Source organism: Pogona vitticeps, chromosome 1 (assembly GCF_051106095.1).
Source record: "Pogona vitticeps strain Pit_001003342236 chromosome 1, PviZW2.1, whole genome shotgun sequence".
NCBI lineage: Eukaryota > Metazoa > Chordata > Lepidosauria > Squamata > Agamidae > Pogona > Pogona vitticeps.
This window is the reverse complement of record NC_135783.1, coordinates 241,351,937-241,371,783: the sequence shown is the minus strand read 5'-3', so window position 1 is coordinate 241,371,783 and position 19,847 is coordinate 241,351,937. Positions and strand designations below refer to the sequence as shown.

At 45.8% G+C, this 19,847-nt stretch overlaps 1 protein-coding gene across 4 annotated transcripts; it reads left to right on the top strand.

Annotated features, from left to right (window-relative positions):
- Positions 1-158: 158 nt before the first annotated feature.
- On the top strand, positions 159-19,342 carry ZNF142 (zinc finger protein 142). Of its 4 annotated transcripts, none has more exons than XM_020792102.3 (10): positions 159-443; positions 729-808; positions 4,785-5,096; positions 5,954-6,601; positions 8,227-8,496; positions 8,996-9,808; positions 10,927-11,104; positions 13,602-16,851; positions 17,963-18,068; positions 18,633-19,342. In XM_020792102.3, the coding sequence occupies exons 3-10, from the start codon at positions 4,841-4,843 to the stop codon at positions 19,106-19,108; spliced, it is 5,997 nt and encodes a 1,998-aa protein (XP_020647761.3). In that variant the 5' UTR covers positions 159-443; positions 729-808; positions 4,785-4,840; the 3' UTR covers positions 19,109-19,342. The 4 variants fall into 4 exon arrangements, with proteins under 4 accessions (XP_020647761.3, XP_020647762.3, XP_072841402.2 ...); XM_020792103.3 differs by having other exon boundaries at positions 171-443; positions 729-804; XM_072985301.2 differs by lacking the exon at positions 8,227-8,496 and having other exon boundaries at positions 171-443; positions 729-804.
- The last annotated feature ends 505 nt before the right edge of the window (positions 19,343-19,847 follow it).

The following is a 19,847-nucleotide window of genomic DNA, read 5'->3' as shown; positions in this document are numbered from 1 at the left end:
GCTTTCCTGAACTCAGTGGTTCCTAAGGGACCACGGCGAGTCTATATTCCTGAGGTAGGAAGGTACTCTACATTTTTTCTCTCTCTATAGTGACAGGGGGGGGGCTCTATCTTCTCCTCTCTATAGTGCCGCTTCCGGGCCGCAAAACCCGAGCTCTCCAGTCTACCGTTACCATAGAGTTGTTCGAGAGAAGTGGGGGGAGCACAAAGAGGGAGGGAGGGAGGGAGGGAAGGGGTGTGTGTGTGTGAGTGTGTGTACGAGAGAGACTCTTCTCTTGCTTTCCTCCCCTCCCTATACGGCAAAGAGAGGAAGTCCTCGAGAGGATGAGCAACGTGGGGGGAGAGAAGATGCAGCTGAGGGGGAGGTGAGAAGAAGAAGAAGAACCACCACCTCTTCTTTTCCCAGCAGAAGATGGGGAGAGGCTAGCTTCGATGGAGAACGAGGTGGGTAGCCCGAGAGGCAGAAGGTGACCGGTGGGATGGCAACCTGCAGGTTGCAGAAGGGGGGGTCATAGTTATTTTTTTGGGGGGGTCTTCCAGGTGGATTTCAGAGCTAGAGGGACCAGTTGCCGTCTTAAAGATCTTGGGTAGGTGTCTTACAGTGGTGGGCTTGGAATGGAAGTCCAGGATCGTGACCTGAAGAAAAAGGGCCTCGGAAGGAGGCATTCAAGCGTTTGGAGTTAAATCTTTTTTTTTTTCTTTTCGTATTTCTTTCCTGTGGCGCTTTAGAAAGCAATAATGATGGCTGATGCCTGGTACTTGGAAGATCGCAAAAGAAACTCACCAGGAGGAGAAGAGAGGATAGGTAGGTAAGTTCAGCCGTAGCCTTTAAAAATATTTCACCACCTAGTGAGGTGGCTAGATTTCTGCACAGTGGCTTTAAACAAAACTGATTCCAAGTACTGTAAATGGGATGACTGGGTATTTGGTAATGTATCTGAAAGCATGTCGGAGGGGCTGTGTGGAAGCATCCTGTGTCCAGGGAGTGAAAGTTTAGAGGGGGAGTTGGGATACAGTGGAATGCTTAGTTGGCACAGACTGAGAGCCTGATACCTCTAAATGAGAGGATCTTTATATATTTTTTCCTGGAAATATATTCACAACAGAACTGGACATGGGACAAATTGTATTTGTCTTCAGCGTGGAAAGGATTGTCACTCTCGAATTGGCCTTCTCAGCCCCACTAGACACTGTTCCAAGTCCTCCATACAGAGCACGTTACCACAGTCTCTCGAGGCTGAAGGATGCCTAATCACAATCAAAAATCACATATTCACAACAGAAATAGTTACATGTCAGAATCATTTATGGCCTATCATTTTGCATATATAGTAATTTGTTTCACAATCTTTCTTCTTAAGTGTTGCATATAAATAGCGAGGTTAGTGTATCAGGATCTAAATTAACAGATAACAGCTTTTGACTTTTACAACCTGCAAGCAGATATGCAGAGGTTCTTAAGGGCAGCTCCATGAGATGTATGTATTCCAGTGACAACTGCATTTTTCCGAGTCAGGTGTATCTGGAATGGTTATTGTGAGGTAATGGTTCTTTATGTGGTACAAGTACTGAAGCCTTTTGTCAAGTTTAAAGAAATATTTCCGGAAAAATTGTATTAAAGTTTATTGGGCTTGTAGTATATATGAAGGAGGGGTTCAAGGGTTATATAGCTTTGCAATCTGCTGAAGTGGGGAAGAGAGGAGACAGGGATCCTGTACATAATCCATAGCAGTGTCATACATGAGGAATCTTGTTAAGAACATTTGTTAGGTTGCTATATTTGAATAATTTGCTTGCTATGTTTAGAAGGGGAACATGTTTGCAGTCATGGAGATGCTTCTGTTTGATCTGGTAGAAGATGAATGTTAAACTCTAAGATATGTTGCGTACAGTGCAATTTATTTATTAGTTAATAGACTTGGAAGTAGACTGTAGATATCCCAGTGAATTACTATAATGTTTAATGGGCAATTCCTCTTATTTATGTTTTGATTATAGATGATCATTGGGTCTAATGTCTTCAACTCTGATTCTCCAACAATATGTATATGTTAATCTGTATATCTGCTTTAAGCTTCAGGAAACAGCTGCCAACCATGACCCCTTTTCTGCAAAGGGACAACTTTATGCTTCTGTTCCAAATATGCTCATGGGTTTTTCTCAGTACATAATTATATCTACTTGTGTCCTGGCTACTCCAGTATTATGAAGACTGTTATACACAACACTTCTATCGGATAACATGTCATCTCATTCTTGATTTTTCGTAACATTTAGCCCAAAGATGTGACTGCCTGCCCTGGGGATGAGTTTTTCTCAGCATAACTTTATTTGGCAGTATTGTCAGGCCTTTTGATAAAGCAGATTTTTCTGTGTAGTATCCAATAATAATAATCACAACAACAACTCGGTAGTTTGCTATGAAAAATGTGCACAGCACTTTGCAGGCAAAATCGCTCAGATCGACTCTGACTTGGATGCTATAGTTAATACAGGTGCTGTAGATGTAACTATGGCTCCTGCTTGTCCTGTGTTGATGGCTAAGTTTCAGTTTTTGCAGCCTGGTGATGTGGACAGGATCCTTGGACCAGTGAAGGCTACCATTTGTCTGCTAGATCCTTGCCCATCCTGGCTTATAAAAGCTGACACAGAGGGACTGACCTAGTGGGTCCAAGGGGTAGTGAATGCCTCCTTGCAGCAGGTAGGATCCCAGCTTGCTTGAAGGAGGGAGTAGTAAGACCATTATTGAAGAAGTCCTCCTTGGGCCCCACATTACTGGATAATTACTGACCAGTCTCTAGTATCCCATTCATGGGCAAGGTCTTGGAGTGGGTTGTGGATGAGATGGATTATCTAGATCCATTTCAATCCAGCGTCAGGCCTGGTTATGGGACAGAGACTGCTTTAGTCACCTTGGTGAATGACCTACACTGGGAACTGGACAGAGGGAGTGTGTCCCTGTTGGTTCTGCTGGATCTCTCATTACCTTTCAATACTATCACCTATGGTATCCTTCTGGGTTGTCTCTCTGGGATGGGACAGGGAGCCATTGTTTTACAGTGGCTCCAGTCCTTTCTGGAGGGGAGGACCCAGAGGGTGGGGCTGGGGGACTAATGTTCGGAACCAAGGTGTCCCTCAGGGTTTTGTTTTGTACCCTATGCTATTTAACATCTACATGAAACCACTGGGAAAGGTGGTCCAGAGTTTGGGGGTTCAGTGTCACCAATATGTAGATGATACCCAACTCTCTTTCTCCATTTCATTTAAATCTGAGGAAGCTGTTTTACCTTTAGGTTAGCGCCTGGTGTCAATAATGAACCAGACAATGGCAAATAAACAAACTAAATCCAGACAAGGCAGAGATGCTCCTGGTCAGTAAAAGACAAATCAAGGAATAGGGCTGCAGCCTGTGCTGGATGGGGTTACGCTCCCTCTGAAAACACAGGTGCGCAGCTTGGGGGTGCTCCTGTATTTGTCTATAAACATTGATGCCCAGGTTTCAGCAGTGGCCTGGTGTGCCTTTGCACAGTTAAAACTAGTTTGCCAGCTGTGCCCATTTTTTTTGAGAGCTCTGTTTTTGCCATGGTGACACATGCCTTAGTTACATCTCGGTTGGATTACTGTAACACGCTCTATGTGGGGTTGTCTCTGGAAAGTGCTCAGAAACTTCAAAGGTCCAAAATGCCACAGACAGATTGTTAACTGGGGCTGGTTACAGGGAACATGCAACACCCCTGTTACAACAGCTCCACTAGCTGCCAATCCATTTCTGGGCACAATTCAAAGCACTGGTTTAAATCTATAAAGCCTTAAATGGCTGGGGTCCAAGCTACCTAAAAGAACTGCAACTCCCTCCGTGAGCCTGCCCATGCATTAAGATCATCAGGGGAGGCCTTTCTCTCGGTCCCATCACCCTCAAAGGTGCATTTGGTGGGGACATGGGAGAGGGCCTTCTCTGTTGCTGCTCCAAGATTTGGAAACTCCCTCCCACAGGAAGCCAGGCTGACTCCATCTTTGCTGTCCTTCTACAAGCAGACAAAGACCTTTCTCTTCAGACAGGCTTTTCCTTAGTGACTAGCAGTCTGAGAGGAGTTGTTTTTATTTAGTATTGTTTTTATTTCCCATTTTTAAGATGATACTTGATTTTTTTAAAATATTTGCACCCTTATTATTTTTAGCTTTGTATATTTTCTTTTTAATAATGTGAGCTGCCTTGGGTCCTTTTGAGGGACACAAGGCAGGGTAAAATATGTTAAACAATATATATAGAAATAAGTAATAATGGTTGTCTATATCCACCTAGGTGCTCTAGTAATATGCTAGTGTATTCCATCCCCAGTTTAAAGATATTGGTTAGTGTAAAAAGAAATTTCAACCACTTAGGTTTTCTCATCTTTTCAGCTCGCATAGTTATAACTTCACATTCCTTCATCTTTTGTCCTTGCAAATCTGTATTTGTTCCATTCTAACACTTTCAAATGTCCTGTTTAAGTTAGTCTTAAAATATTTCAATCCATTCTGGAGCTGTCTTAAAAGCCACTGTTATAGTTGCAAAACTTTCATATTTCTTCTGTGCTTCTCCAGAAGATGAAATTAGTAAATGTTTTGGAACACCCTATCCAGTTATAAGCATTATCCTACTAAGTTTTCTGCCAGACAGATGTAGTGGCAAACATTATCTAGTATTGCTAAATACCCGTTTCTTGAAAATAACTCTGAGTTTAATTCTTGCTTCCTTCCCGTTTAGGAAAACAGTGGTAATGCCTTTCTTCCTTCCTTTTTCAGAGGAACTATATCACCTTGGTATCATGGTTCAAGGTCACACTGAGGAGTGAGAGGCAATGAGCAGAGAAACAGAAGCAACAGAGCCTGTGGGAGAAGACAAAATGAATGCCCTTTGCCAGGAGCTGTTGTTACCTGGCCCAGCCGTTGTGGGAAGTGAAGACAATCATGGCATCACCAGTGAGAACTTAGCAGTGGGACAGAGCTTGCTCCTAACAGAGACTTCAGTGGTAGGAACAGAAACAGCTGGTGTTGAAATATTTGTGGAAGCAATGGGTGACACCATGTCTCTGAGCAATCCTGGCAACACAACAGGTACATTGTGCTCACCCCAAGTCATTGTATCTGTATAAAAAAAAGCCATTCTGTGGTACTCTTAGTGTGAGTACCTTGTGCCCTAAAGTGCTTATATTTGAAATTAGGAACATCTGAAGGCAGCCTTAGGATCTTTGGACCTGGCAGAAAAAGCAGGGAGACTTTGTAAAGAGTAGCCTGGCCTTTTGGCATCTGGTTCTTCTACATTTATTGTTTTGGAGCAGAGATGTTGGCCTTATGAAGGTACTGAGACAAGATGGCAAATTTTAATTTCTCAAAATTGCATTTTTGTGTTAAAACAAGGCCCAGACACCTTTCATCTTATTTTAGCAAGAGAATGTATGTTTTTAAAACACTACGTCACTGAGATCTGGTGGGGACTTTCAGCAGCCACGTGTGGCCCTGGGTCATGTATTGCCCAACCCTAATCTGGAAGAATGGTGCACCCTTGGGACTGGGGATTTTAAATTTTTGTTTCTGCCATTGCCCTGCTTCCAGTCCGAATGTGTGATCCCCCCCCCCCGCTGTGGAAATATTTGGGTAGAATTCTGGGTTCTTTTTGCATTGGGAGTCTGTTTCATCTCACTTGTTAAACTAGGTACCCCTGTGTTTAAAAGGTAATTTGTGTTCATCTATGTTGTTCTCTTAAGACTCCTGTATGGGTCTGACCTTGGTTATTGTATACGGATGGTACTGACAGAACTTTGGAGAATCCATATCTACAAGCTGACAAGATTTTAGTTATTTCTGCAATAGATTAGACTCAATACAGAGATGTAGACACATGAAGCTGTTTTGTTCTATTTTCTGAATTGCTTAGCCATTTAAAAATAAAGCTCATCACCTTACTCTTGCAGAAGTCTTGGTTAAAGTTGTGGAATTATACTTCTGTGAACGATGTGGGCAGAGTTTCTCTGATCCCAGCCCGCTTTCCCAGCATCAGTGCACGGAGCCTTCCAGAGGACAACTCACGAGCATCCCTCAGCACGAAGGGTTACCATTGGGCCTTACCAGCCGGGACCTGGCCGTCTCTGGACAGCAAGCAAGCGACCCTCAGACCCCAGCACAGCACTTGCCAGATGGAAGCAGGCAGGACCTGGAATTCATCACTGAGCCCTTTCTGTGCCCCATTTGCCAGGTGGAGTTTTCCCTGCCCAGCAACCTGAAGGAGCACTTTAAAGACCACCAGAAATCCCAGAGTACTCCAGTGTGCCCAGAGGAAAGCTGCACTTTCAGCTCAGGCAATCGCAAGCAGCTCCGGGAGCACTTGCGTCATGTCCACCAGGTCTCTCCCGTCGCCTGTGCCTACCGTGGCTGCCTGGCCTTGTTCCGAAGGAGAGAGGACATGGAGCTGCATCGCAGGAACCACTTCCCGTTCCACTGTGGCCATTGCAACTTCGTCAGTGCCAACACCAAGCAGTTTGGGCAGCACAGGCGCAGCCACCTTCAGCCGACCACCCAGACAGAGGTGGAAACTGGGCTGGCAACAAAAAAAGGAGCACAGGGTACTGAATTCCGCTTCCATATTTCTGGGGACACAATAGTTGGTGACGATATTCATTTGCACTGCTCACTGAGACAAAATGCACAATGCTGAAGAAATTATGAGGCCCGTGGGACATTTTGGAGAAAAGTAGATCCAGGACTGTGTTCATTTTATGTACATATTCATTTCATGTAAATATTTTTTTGCAAAACATGCGTATTTTTGCATGTATTGCAGAAATATGCATGAAGATGTAATACCTGATTACAGGAATGTGTACAATAATGCATACAGTGTGGTGCATATAAAATTGTATCTAGAAAACAATTTAGAGGAGGGAAATGAAGTTTTCTAACTGGGCACAAATAAAAGTATGAGATGAGAATGCATTTAGGATTTGGAGAAACAAAAGAAAATCAGACTGACATCTCTGTTCTTAATTCTATTTTGGGTAATACGCAAGGCCTTGAAAGAGTTGTACCCTTAAATGTCATCTAAAAATGCTTTAAAATAAATAACATAAAACTCAGATTCTGTGATACAGTTTGGTTAGACAATAGCTATAGGATGGAGAGCATCCTAACAGCATAAGTACAGTGGTGCCTCGCATAACGATGTTAATTGGTTTCATTGAAAACATCGTTATGTGAAAACATTGTTAAGCGAAACGCCATTTCCCATAGGAATGCATTGAAAACCGGTTAATCCGTTCCAATAGCAGCCTATTCAATACATTTCAATAGTGAAAAAAAAATCTCCAAAAATTCAAAAAGATTCAGAACGAAGCCAAATTACTTTAACGAAGGTTTTATTAGGTGCACTAACGATTCCAAGCATTTTAAACATTTTTAAACATTTTAGAATAATTTTAAAATAGCGAAAACAGGGCTGTCAAAAAAAAAAAACGTTAAGCGAAACAGGGGACCTAAAACTGTCATCGTTAAGTGAAGCAAGGTCACGAACATCGTTATGCGAAAATCCCCCATAGGAAACATTGTTAGGTGAGGCGGCAAAATTTCCAGCAAAGGCCATCGTTATGCAAATTCATCGTTGAGCGAGGCACTCGTTAAGCGAGGCACCACTGTATAAGCCAGCAGGCCTGAACAAGTGTGGTTCGTTGTAAAGGAGGAAAATACTAAAATTGCTAGGTGGTAGAAGATAGTGAATGAAGAACAATGATGATAAATGTTGTTTGAAACTGATGAGAAGATTTAGTAGCACTTGTGCGGGACAAATTCCTTGCTTTCAGGCAACCCATCCTAATTTTTAATTCCTTCTTATCAAACAAGCATCCAATTTCCACACTGTTGAGCTCTAGATATCTTTTCTGGTTCCTTTTTCTAATTTATATTGCCTGATCAACAAGCCTCTCTTAGGATGCTTTCAGATCAAAAGGTACTGTGCACATAGTCTCTATCTTGCCTTCGTACTGGATTTTCCTTAAAGAAGATGGGTGGAAACCAGTGGGAGAACATAGGAGGGTTTGGATCTCTGGTAAAATACAGTGAAAGAGAGGGAGGTGGCTCTGAAACAATGTGTGTCCAGAAGCACTCTCTCTTGCTTGCTTCTTTACCATAGGACCATCCCAAGTCTATCTGTTAAGCCAACTCATCCCCTGGTTTATGCTCCTTTTTCATTTCCAAGGAAGGGCAGAGGTGCTGAACAAGGCAGAAGATAGCCTCAAAGGACAAACTGGTTGGGAAACGACAGAAATGGTGCCTGCAGTGGAAGCACATTCTGATAGCAATTATGTGCCTTCTGAAGACATTGGAGTACTGGCCAAAGAAAACGACTCTGGGAATGGAGGAGATCAATTATTGAATGAACAGGAGGAGGAGGAGGAGGAGGAGGAGGAGGAGGAGGAGGAGGGAGAGGAGACCTATGACAAGAAAGCATCTTCTAAGATACTCAAAGGTAGAGTCTTCCATTCATTTGGAAGCAGTATGGTTTGAACATAGCTTTTCTAAGCTTCCAGGAATATGCTGATGTTTTGCAGTGTGCCCTGAAGGTAATTTTTTCTTTGCTTACATGCCAGATGCAAAGTGTTAACATTGACTTGCAAAGCCCTTAATGGTTTGGGACCTTGGGACCTGTCGGAACATCTTTCCTTCAGATCTTCTACATGTGCCTCTTGTTCTTCCCAGGCTTTGTTGCTTCAGGCATCCAGCCTGAAGGAGGACCAAAAACAACAATTTGGAATTGCTTTCGAACACTTTGCCTGTGGACATATGCCAGACTTGCTCCCTCCTTGCCTTTAGAAAGCTTGTTCTACTCTGAGCTCTTTAAAGAGAATATCCTCTCCCTGCAGGATTATCCTCTGGGATAGGAGACTGGATAAATATATCTGTGGTGTATCTCTGAGGGTCCACTGTGTTGATTCTTTTGGATTGAACTGCTTGTTTTCTTGTTGCAGGAGACGTGGCTGGGGACTCTAAATGTTTATTCAAGACCCACATGTGTCCAGAGTGCAAGCGTTGCTTCAAGAAGCGGACTCACCTGGTAGAACACCTTCACCTCCATTTCCCTGACCCAAGGCTGCAGTGCCCAAACTGCCAGAAGTTCTTCACGAGTAAGAGCAAGCTGAAGATCCACATGATGCGCGAGACTGGCGAGAAGGCCCATCGCTGCCCACTGTGCCACTACAGTTCTGTTGAGAAGAATGCCCTTAACAGGCACATGGCCAGCATGCATGAGGACATCTCCAACTTCTATTCGGATGTTTACTCCTGCCCAGTGTGTAAGGAGACGTTTAAGCTAAGCCACGCTCTCAAGGAGCACCTGAAGACCCACAAGGCAGAGCCCAAGCCCCTGAGCTGCTTCCAGGCGGGTTGCAGCTACTGCACTGAGGACCGCAAGGAGTTTCTACGCCACGTCAGGGAGGCCCATGGCATGAAAGCCGTCGAGTGCAAGTACTACGCCTGCTCCCTGCTCTTCCCCACTGCCGAGGTGATGGAGGCGCATCGGAAAACACACTATGCCTTCCACTGCCAGCAGTGTGATTTTATTTGTTCCAACAAGCACACCTTCCGCAAGCATAAGAAGCAAGGGCACCCTGGGAGCGAACAGCTCCAGTGCAGCTTCTGCCCCTTTGCCACGTTCAACTCAGTGGAGTTCCATGACCATGTGGGCAAGATGCATGCCAGCGAAAAGATACACAAGTGCGCAGAATGCAACTTTGCCACGGCACACAAGAGGGTCCTCATTCGCCACATGCTGCTCCACACAGGCAAGTGCTCTTCCCAGCTTCACAATCTTTTGAGCGGCTCTTGCTCATGTATGCTTGTTTGCTTCGGGTCTTTCTTTTCTGCGCTCCAGTTCTGCCGTGAAAAGTCAGTCTGTGGCCCTGGGCAGAGAATTGCAGTTGCCAGTTTATGACGTTTATGTTTTCTTCCCTGCGAACTTGATGGAACATAATAGTGGGTTTCCTTTCCACTACAACATTGCCCAAGGTCATTCACTTTGTTTCTGTACTGTTTTCCTGTATTTTAACAGAGGTATCTTTTGTGAGACAAAAGGCTTAAAAACTAGAAATAATTTGACTGCTCAGATGTCAAGATTTGATCTCTTGTCATGCTGAAGCAAAACTAAGGCTGCTTTAGCTTACATACAAATACTGTTCCCACCACCTTCCGAGTCCAGCTTCTATGAAATCTAGATTTTGACCTGGACTCGGAAGGAACTAACAAACGTTAGGCAGAGTTTTCGTTTAGACTTAGACTAGTTGATCTAGATGGTAATCTGGGGTCTAATGTAGCTGCCAGTCCTCCAGCCATCATCTTGTTGGAAAAGTCTAGCCAGGGTGAGACAGGAAAATGCCTGCTTGGGAACCATTGCATGAAAGTGCCTCAAGCACTATCATGCAGTGGCATCTAGTCAAGTGCCCTGTCCTATTGGCCTTTTTCTCTTGAAAAGGAAGCATGCCAGCTAGGGCCAGGGGAGGACAGGCTGGCAGGGAGATGTACACTTTCTGGTTTGGTTTTCCAGGGTGAAGCCTGATCGGCACCTTAGTCACATAGATGCCAAATTATCTCCAGTCTTGTTCAAAGGATTGGAGCTGGGAACGAGTGAGGATCTGCTAGGATGATCTGTGCTGGCTCCTGTTCACAGTTACTAGAGGGCAAAGTGACACCTGCACAGTGAGCATAATTGTGGAAGCCTGGCTATTCATGACATGACATGGCAGGATATTTTCCAGTACTGTAGTATGTTATGCAAAGCACTGCTTCTACCTGTGTTGTTCTGGAGGGCTGAGAAGGGCCCCGTTTTATATTTACTTTACTGACCTGAAGGGCATGACGGATGGGGATGTTGACCCACAGCTTCCATTTTGCTCTGTGACTTTAGGAGAAAAGCCTCACAAGTGCCAGCTGTGCAACTTCACTTGCCGAGACGTGAGCTATCTTTCCAAACATATGCTGACCCACTCAGATGATAAGAACTACATGTGCACGGAATGTGGCTATGTGACCAAGTGGAAGCACTACCTGAACGTCCACATGCGGAAGCACACGGGGGATCTCAGGTACAGGCGGGTGTCTTCTGCCCCTCAGGCTTCTGGTCTGCCTCCAAGCTAAGGACCCTCTGGGGTGGTACTTTATGGCTCTGTCACATCAAGTCTCTGTGTGGAAATGGGGCAATGAACAGGGCTGCTGACAAAACGTATTGTCCTTTAACCATCTGTGGATAGATCTGAGGACTGAGCAGGAGAGTTAATTGAGATGATCCATTACATGAATCAGATGTAATAGTTCTGAGCTTCATGTGTGACACTGCTAATCTTCGGGTAAACTTGGCTAACATAAAACCACCGAGGCCTGAATTTTTAAAATCAGCATAGTGGTAGTTGTATCGAGGCAGAAATGTGATACTCTGGCACTTCACAGGCACTTGTGGTTCAACCCGGTTTTCTTAATTTTTCCAAGACATAATTAATGACATAATTTTTCTATGACCAACTTATCTGAAAGCACTGCCCTTTAGATCAGCGGTCCCCAACCTTGGGCCTTCAGATGTTCTTGCACTACAACTCCCAGAAGCCCTCACCGCCACCTCTGCTGGCCAGGATTTCTGGGAGTTGAAGTCCAAGAACATCTGGAGGCCCAAGGTTGGAGACCGCTGCTTTAGATAGTCCTGTCTGATAGATGATATGTAGTAGTTATTTGTTTTGATTTGTGGGGCATAGCATCAAGCATAGCACTTATAGAGCCCACAAACACATGTTATAGTTACGGGGTTTAGACTTGGAGAAATCTATATTCAAATCACAGCTCAACTAAAGTTTTGGGGTGGTCCTGAGTTGGGATGGGATTTTAGATTTCTTGTACTACAAGTCCCAAAATTCTCTATTCTGGGAATGTGACCTAACAAATAGACTACAGTATTTTGTTGTTATTACATGACAATAGTCTCCTCTGCCTTATGGTGACGTCATGAATGAGTATCCCCAAAATGTCCTCTCCTCGATAGCCCTGCTCAACTCTGTGACTTCCCTTAGGGAGTCAATCCATCTCACATTTGGTCTTCCTCTTTTCCTGCTATCCTCCTCCTTTCCCAGCATTGTTGCCTTTTCCAGAGAATCTTGCCTTCTCGTGATGTGCCCAAAGTAGGACAGCCTCATTTCCATCACTTTTCCCTCTAGAGATCAGAGTTCAGGCTTGACTTACTCTAAGACCCACTGGTTCATCTGCAAGGTACTCCTCCAGCACTATGTTTCAAATCAAGTTGTTTCCTGTCCTGTTTGAATCTGAAAGTGCCTTTTGGAGAAGAACCCACCACTGCTTCTTTATCTAACAAAATGAAATTGAAACAGTGAAAGATCTTGTACATCTTGGTTCAATCATCAATCAAATGGAGACTGCAGACAAGAAATCAGAAGACGACTGAGACTTGAAAGGGCAGCAATGAAGGAATTAGGGTTGGACAGTTAAAAAAGAGAGTAAAAAGTTATTTTAAAAAAAGAAATACAGAAAAATACATTTGTACTGGTTAATGCCAAGCATGTAAGTATTAAGTAAGCTCCTGTAAGACTTCCCCATTAAATAATAAAATGATTAACTAGCTAATAGTTTTACTACTTAATGACTAGGCTATTCTAAGTCATCATGGCTAAAATCTCCCAATCAATCAATCAATGAAGCCTTTAAACTTGTCATCCATCTTCTCTCCTCCAACTTACACACTACTTAACCCCCTTTCTATAAGTTAAAACAAAGTCTCTCCTTTGTGATGGTATCCAATTAGCATACAGTCCTTTGTTCGCAAGTCCACACGCAACTTTCCACAGCTCTCGTCTCTGATTCCCAGGTTGGTAGACCATTAGTCAGGAATGTTATGTTTATCGGTCTTGAGATGTGGCCTTAGTTCTTCTTCCACAACAACAGCTAGGTCTCTGGCCAAGACAAAACACCTGCAAGTCTTGGGAAACAAGTACTACACACCCCATATCCTCACAAGCACTGTCTCTTGTTTCATTTCGGACAGTTTTCATCTTGGGGTTTTTATGGTAAAGAAAGTTCATCAGGGGCTTACCATTGCCACCATCTCTGCAGTACTAACAAATGTTAGTTTCAGTGTTGTTGCCATTAGAGACACATAAATGTGGGTTACCTGGGGAAAAGACCTCAACTGTAAGGTTTTGGGGTGAGTCAAGCCTAATTCTGCCTAGCATTGTTCAGAAAGAAAGCTCTTGGCTAACACTGGGACAGGAACAGGAAAATTAAGGCCTTTCTTCCAGGTGTTCCATATCTGTAAGGCATCTCCCTGTCTGTCAGGTAGAATTCCCAGAATGGAGAATTGTGGGATTTGTAATCCAAGAAATGTAAAAAAAATCCCACACTTCATCCTGAGGAAGGGGATGGGGGTGCCTCATTTCTCCCAGTTTATAAAGTGGGATATGACAATTATTTTCACAGAGGGGTTGGGTGGTGGTAATAAAGTGGTCATTTTGCTTAAATTGCTATGTAAAGCTGTCCCAAGATGACATTTTCCTCTAATGTGACGGGCTGTTGTTCTTCTGCTAGGTACCAATGCAATCAGTGCCCGTATCGCTGCCATCGGGCTGACCAGCTGAGCAGCCACAAGCTGCGCCACCAAGGCAAGTCCTTGATCTGTGAAGTGTGTGGCTTTGCCTGCAAACGCAAGTATGAGCTGCAGAAGCACATGCAAGCAAAGCATTCTCAGGACTATCAGATGCCCATCTTCCAGTGCCAGTACTGTAGCTACCAGACTAAATACAAACAAGCCTTGTTCAACCATGAGAACTGCAAGCACACCAAGCAGAGGGAGTTCCGCTGTGCCCTGTGCTCTTACCATACATTCAGCAATACGAGCCTCTTTTTCCACAAGCGTAAGGTCCATGGCTACGTTCCTGGTGACAAGGGCTGGCAGGAGAACTATGCCAACCGGGAGTTGGAGGTCACTTCCTCTGGAGTGCTGCTGAGCTACAATCTGGCCATGACTCTCCATTCAGAGCCCAACTCTTCCCTGCCAGGGAAGGAGACATGGCGTGAGAAAGCCAAACCCCTTGCTTCAGAGGCCCAGGAGGAGGAGGGCTGCCACATCATGCCTCCCTTTGGGAATGAAAATGCTGCAGAGAAGCAAAAGGAAGGTATGGTGAGAGGACAAGATCAGTACATGGTTCATGGGACTCCTTCAGAGGAGCTATCTCTGAAAGTAGCTTCCGTGAGCTCTGAAGGTGGTGGTGGGCCAGTTCCAACTTGCACTCTGCACTTGGAGCCCTTGTGCAACTCAGATCCAGTTCTGGAGCAGCTGACTGAGGAGATTCCTGCAGCTCTGCCAGAGACTGACGGGTCTCTGAACTGCAGGGAAATGGGCTCTGCCTATGAAGTGTTAGACTCCAGAGATGCTCTTGCCCTGGACTGTAGTGAGCCTGCCCTTGAAGATGTCCCTGACTTCGAGGAGGAGGCAGAAGTTCCTGGAGATGGAGAGTTGGAGTTGGAGAAAGATATTGGTTCCAGCACTGGTGACAGTAGCGAAAAGAGTGCTCTGCAGGATCTGAGGGGCACCAAGGTTGATGGGCAGAACACAGAATGCTTGGAAGTGCCACCTAGCCCTAAGCAGAGAGTGGCATGCAAAGAGCCAAGGACACAGGAGGCTTTATCTAATGGCTTGAAGCAGGAGTCTCTCCCACCTGAACCTAACCAGGAGATCCCCCTTACTCCAGAAGGTGCACTTTTCTCCTCAGAAGAAGATTCTCAGTCAGAATCTGTCCTTAGAGCCCTAAGGAAACAGGACAAGGAGCAGGCAGAGACCCTGGTCCTGGAGGGGAGGGTGCAGATGTTGGTGGTTCAGTCCAAGAATCGGGTCTTCAAGTGTGAGAAATGTTCTTACATCACCAGGAAGGAGAAGTCCATGTTGGTGCACTGCAAAGTGGGCTGCCAGAGCAAGAAATGCCCTTTAGTCTGCCAGGAGTGTGGGGCCATCTTCAAGCAGCAGAGAGGATTGAATACTCATCTCCTGAAGAAGTGTCCAGTCCTCATGAAGAAGAACCCTGAAAAAACAGCCTGCTTAGACCAGGCGGTGGTGGCAGCGGCGGTTGCCCTTGAGGACCCTAGTGGCAAAAGTCTAGGAACGACTGAGCTAGATAAGAATGGCGTAGAAGCACTAGATGAGGGAGACTTGAGCACGCTGAGAGAGACTTCCTGGGGGATAGGATGGAGGCCAGGTAATGCTGAACCTGTGACCACTCTGCTTCCGGACCATCAGTCTGTAGCCATTGACCTGCATGACAAGCCATCTCATGGTGTCCCTGAAACCATGATGGAAGAGCTGTTGCTCCCTGCAAAGGGAGAGGCTGCCAGCTACCACTCAGAGCGATACTACCTGGAGCAGGGGAAGTTCCACTGTAAATCCTGCTCCTTTCTCTGTTCACGAGTGTCCACCATCCTTTCCCACGTGGAGGATGTCTGCCGTGGCTTGGAGCCATTCTGCTGTCCCTTGTGCTCAAAGACCTTCCGCTCCAAGAGGGCCCTCAAGATCCACCAGGCAGAAGGGCATGTGGAAGCTCACCCCACTTGCTCGCGTGAAGGATCCCGTGCTCCCTCGCCCGGGGCAGAAGAAGAGGAACGAGGGGATGAGCCAGTCAGTCAAGAGGACGCGAGCCAACCTGATGTACAAGCAGAGGCGATGCCTCCCCCTCCGATCACTCTGCGCAAGAGGCGGCACTTCTCCTGCCCCACCTGCCCTTTTACATGCCACCAGGAACGGGCCCTGAAAACTCACAAGAAGCGAGGCTGCTTGAAACTGGGCGAGTTTCGCTGCACCCTCTGCTCCTTCACCTCCAAAGCTGCTGCTGCTCTGCGGCTCCACCGCAAGCTTCACCGGAAGTACTATAATACGCGACCTCAGCTGGCCTGTTGCCAGTGTGACTTCACTTGCAAACAGGTGCGCTGCCTGCGCCAACATGTCCGCATCAAACATGAAGGCGTGAAGCCCCACAAGTGCCCTTTCTGTGATTTCAGCACCACCCGACGCTATCGCCTGGAGGCCCACCAGTCTTTGCACACCGGTGTGGGCCGCATTGCTTGTCCCACCTGCGGCCAGACCTTTGGTACCAACTCCAAGCTGCGCATTCACCGCTTGCGTGTCCACGAGAAGAAGCCCACCCATTTCTGCCCACTGTGTGACTACAGCGGCTACATTCAGAATGACATAACTCGCCATGTCAACAGCTGCCACCAGGGGGACCTGAACTTTGCCTGTGCCCACTGCGAAGCCCGCTTCAGCTCAGAAACAGCCCTCAAGCAGCATGTGCTGCGGCAGCATGAGGAGAAGGTTTCCTATGGCTGCTCTCACTGTGCCTTTGTCTGCCACAGTGAGGCTACCCTCAAATGCCATGCCCAGAAGCAGCATCCTCATCTGGAGTGTGCCACCTGTAAAGAAACCTTGACCACCCGCGAGGAGCTGGAGGAGCATAAGAAGTTACACTTCAGCCATCGCTGTGACATCTGCAGCTTTGCAGCTAAGGAGCGGCAGCAGCTCGTGAGCCACTACTTGGAGGCTCACGAGCCCTCTGGGACCGAGGAAAGGCCCTTCAGGTGCTCCTTTTGTGATTTTGGATGCCACCACCAGCTGGTATTTGACCACCACATGAAGGGCCATGGTGGCACCCGCGTCTACAAGTGCTCGGATTGTGATTACACCACCAAGAACAAGCAAAAGATCACATGGCATATACGCATCCATACTGGGGAGAAACCTTACAAGTGCCACCAATGCCAATATGCCTGTGCTGACCCTTCCCGTCTCAAGGTGAGAACCTTTTACTGCTTTCTTTATGGGTTGGAAGTAAAATACGTGTGCTAGAGAGGACATCAGAAAGCTCTGCCCAGACAAACGGTCTTCACCCTTTGAAATACAAGGCATTGTCACCAGCAGAATTTGTAGAAGAGAACACTCAGGTCATGTATTCTCTGGAGATCTATCTGCGTTTCAAAGGATTACTTCCTGCTAGGTCAAACTGTCTGGCAGAAATGCCTTTCGCACATGGTGTCCAGTTGTGATCTGAAAGTGGCTTTTGGAGAAGAACCCACCACTGCTTCTTTATCTAACAAATTCCTGGTGAACTAACCCTCTATTACTACATCCATTTACCTAATAGCAGATTTTATCTCTGTGGGCTGAAAGCCCTGGCTGATGAAAGCTGCCTCCTATCACCCAGGAGGTTGCTTTCATGGTTCAAGACTTGGTTAATAGGGATTGTTTTCCTTTTGGGAGGGGGGGGGCTATGGTATTAACTTCCAGGTAATCTGATCTTGTTCTGACTTCCATTGGGATTGAATTGCCTCTTGAAAAGGTAGGGTTTCTCAAAGTGAAACCTGGTACCATCTCCTCGCTGCAGTAGCAGCCCATCATGAATGCCTTGTTGCTTTCTCTATCTCAGCTAAACAGAGAGAGACTAGTTACAGCTTGTGATTTCTGATTTCCTGCTCTCTTGACATCTTGCAACTCTCCTTTGCACCAGCCAGTCTTGCCCATTCCTTGCTACCTTTTCAAAGGAAGACTAAAGCAAATGCTGTATCACTCTGTGCCTGAGAGCAAATGTTATAACGTCAGTCCTGACCTAACAAAGCTAAGGGATGCCCTGGGTGCTTTATGTCCATCTGGACTTTCTGAATATCTTGCTATCTATATGGAGGTTACTTTCTCAGTCCTCATGCAAGAGAAGTAATATCCCTATTAGCTGCTAGCAGATGATTTAACAGTCAGTGAGATGAATGGGTGGTATAACTGTTCAGAGCCCTTGATTCCTAAAGCTTGGATCAAGTTTATGATACTCAGTAAAAAAAATTAGTAAAACCATTTGTGAGGTTTGCATCTAGTATGCCACCCTGACTTATCTTTTTTCTGTTTCTCTGCCCAGTATCACATGCGCATCCACAAAGAGGAGAGGAAGTACCTTTGTCCAGAATGTGGCTATAAGTGCAAGTGGGTGAATCAGCTGAAGTACCACATGACGAAACATACAGGTATGTGTTTTGGGAGAATATAAAGGGTTGGGCACTCAGGGGCCAAAATGGTAGTTTCTGATTCTCTTGTGTGGTACGGACTTGCAGAACCATTCTCCTTTTCACAGATATGTGCTTTTCAGCAGGGTAGTCTGAAAACACTTATGTTACAACAACGGAAAAGGTGTCCTAGTTCCTGCATTTTGGGGAAATAAAAATGCACTCAATGACACTGGGGGATCGTCTCTGCCGGATGCTGTGTGCTTTTTAAAAGCTTGTTTTATGGGCAGAGGGCAGAGGATAGTTCTGTGGTTTAGGAATCTGGTTGTGGATCTGGAGGTTGGGCGTTTGTACCTGCTTGACAAGGACTGGACTTGATGATCCATACTGTCCCCTCCAGCAATGCCGTTCTAAGGTGATGATGGACCCATGTACAAAGATCCAGCATAGAAGGGGGACGGAACTTGGAGCAGCAATGTTGTCAAGCTTGGGGAAGAGAAAATACTTTGGAAACACCTTGGTTTTGATGTTGTAGCAGTATCCACGTTACCTCTGTTCCTAACATGTTCTGTCTTTTGCACACAGGGATCAAGCCCTATCAGTGCGATGAGTGTAGCTATTGTACTAACCGTGCTGATGCCTTGCGCATCCACAAAGAGACGCGCCACCGGGAGGCCCGGTCCTTCATCTGCGAACAGTGCGGGAAAGCCTTTAAGACCCGCTTCCTCCTCAAGACACATCTCAAGAAGCACAGTGAGGATAAGCCATATGTCTGTAACGTGTGCTACCGGGGTTTCAGATGGGCTGCCGGCTTACGACATCACTATCTCATTCACACCAATGAACACCCGTTCTTCTGCCGATACTGTAATTATAAGGCCAAACAGAAGTTCCAAGTGATCAAACATTTGCAGAGGCACCACCCGGATCAGGGGGACCTTAGCAAAGGGGTGGGAAAGGACCCTAGCACTCTGACTTTCCATCTGCATGATGTCCAGCTTGAGACAGCCCCCTCCAAGCAACCAGAGGAAGGGGACGGTCAGGCATCTCCGCATGGCTAACTCAGCTCCCCACCCCTGGACTTACAAGTTAAGGTTACTTGGCTGTAGTTTGCATAAGCCAGTGGTGAAGTCTGCCCTTGTCATCTTGTGGACACCCTGTCCAAGCTGCTTGAAGCTCCCCAGGGAAAATGGAGGCCCTACTATGTCAACTCAAGTGTATGTACTTTTCTGTGTTTATAGTCATATCTGTATATGGGTTGTAAAATATGCATCTTTATAAAAAGGATCTTCAGACTTGTTTGTTATTTTGTTGACACTGGATTCTTTAGCTTACTGTGCAAACCAAAAATAGAGGAATGGCAGATTGTAAAACCTGCGTGCGAGGTAGGCAGGGTGAACTGATTGTGGCTTCTGTGTAAGAATCTTGTTGCTAAAGCAGCTGAGCGTAAATGCCTTTATTTCCTGGACCATGCATCTGGCATATTTGTACAATTAGAAACTGTCCGCATAATGATCATTTTATCCAAGGAAGTATATGCTTGGCTTTGTGTGCCCAGAATGAGTTTTCTCAACCATTAGTCTTCTGTCAGAGAAGGAGTTGCAAGAGAAGCAGCTCCTTTTTACTTCCACCTCCCCCAGCGGCTTGTGTTACTGTGAGAGGCTCAGGTGATTGAAAGACATTATATTTCTCCTCTGAGGAACGACAGCGTTGGCACCGAAGGTCTTGTATTTAAGTGACTGATGCACTGGAAAGCAATAGTCTGCCCAGAGGAGAGCAGAACTTGTCCCTCCCTTCCAC

Excerpts from the sequence above, each read along its gene's own strand:
- ZNF142 (XM_020792102.3), top strand. The coding sequence starts at position 4,841 with ATGAGCAGAGAAACAGAAGCAACAGAGCCTGTGGGAGAAGACAAAATG. Across the intron at positions 5,097-5,953 it reads CAATCCTGGCAACACAACAG|AAGTCTTGGTTAAAGTTGTG; the intron begins GTACATTGTGCT and ends TTACTCTTGCAG. Across the intron at positions 11,105-13,601 it reads AAGCACACGGGGGATCTCAG|GTACCAATGCAATCAGTGCC; the intron begins GTACAGGCGGGT and ends TTCTTCTGCTAG.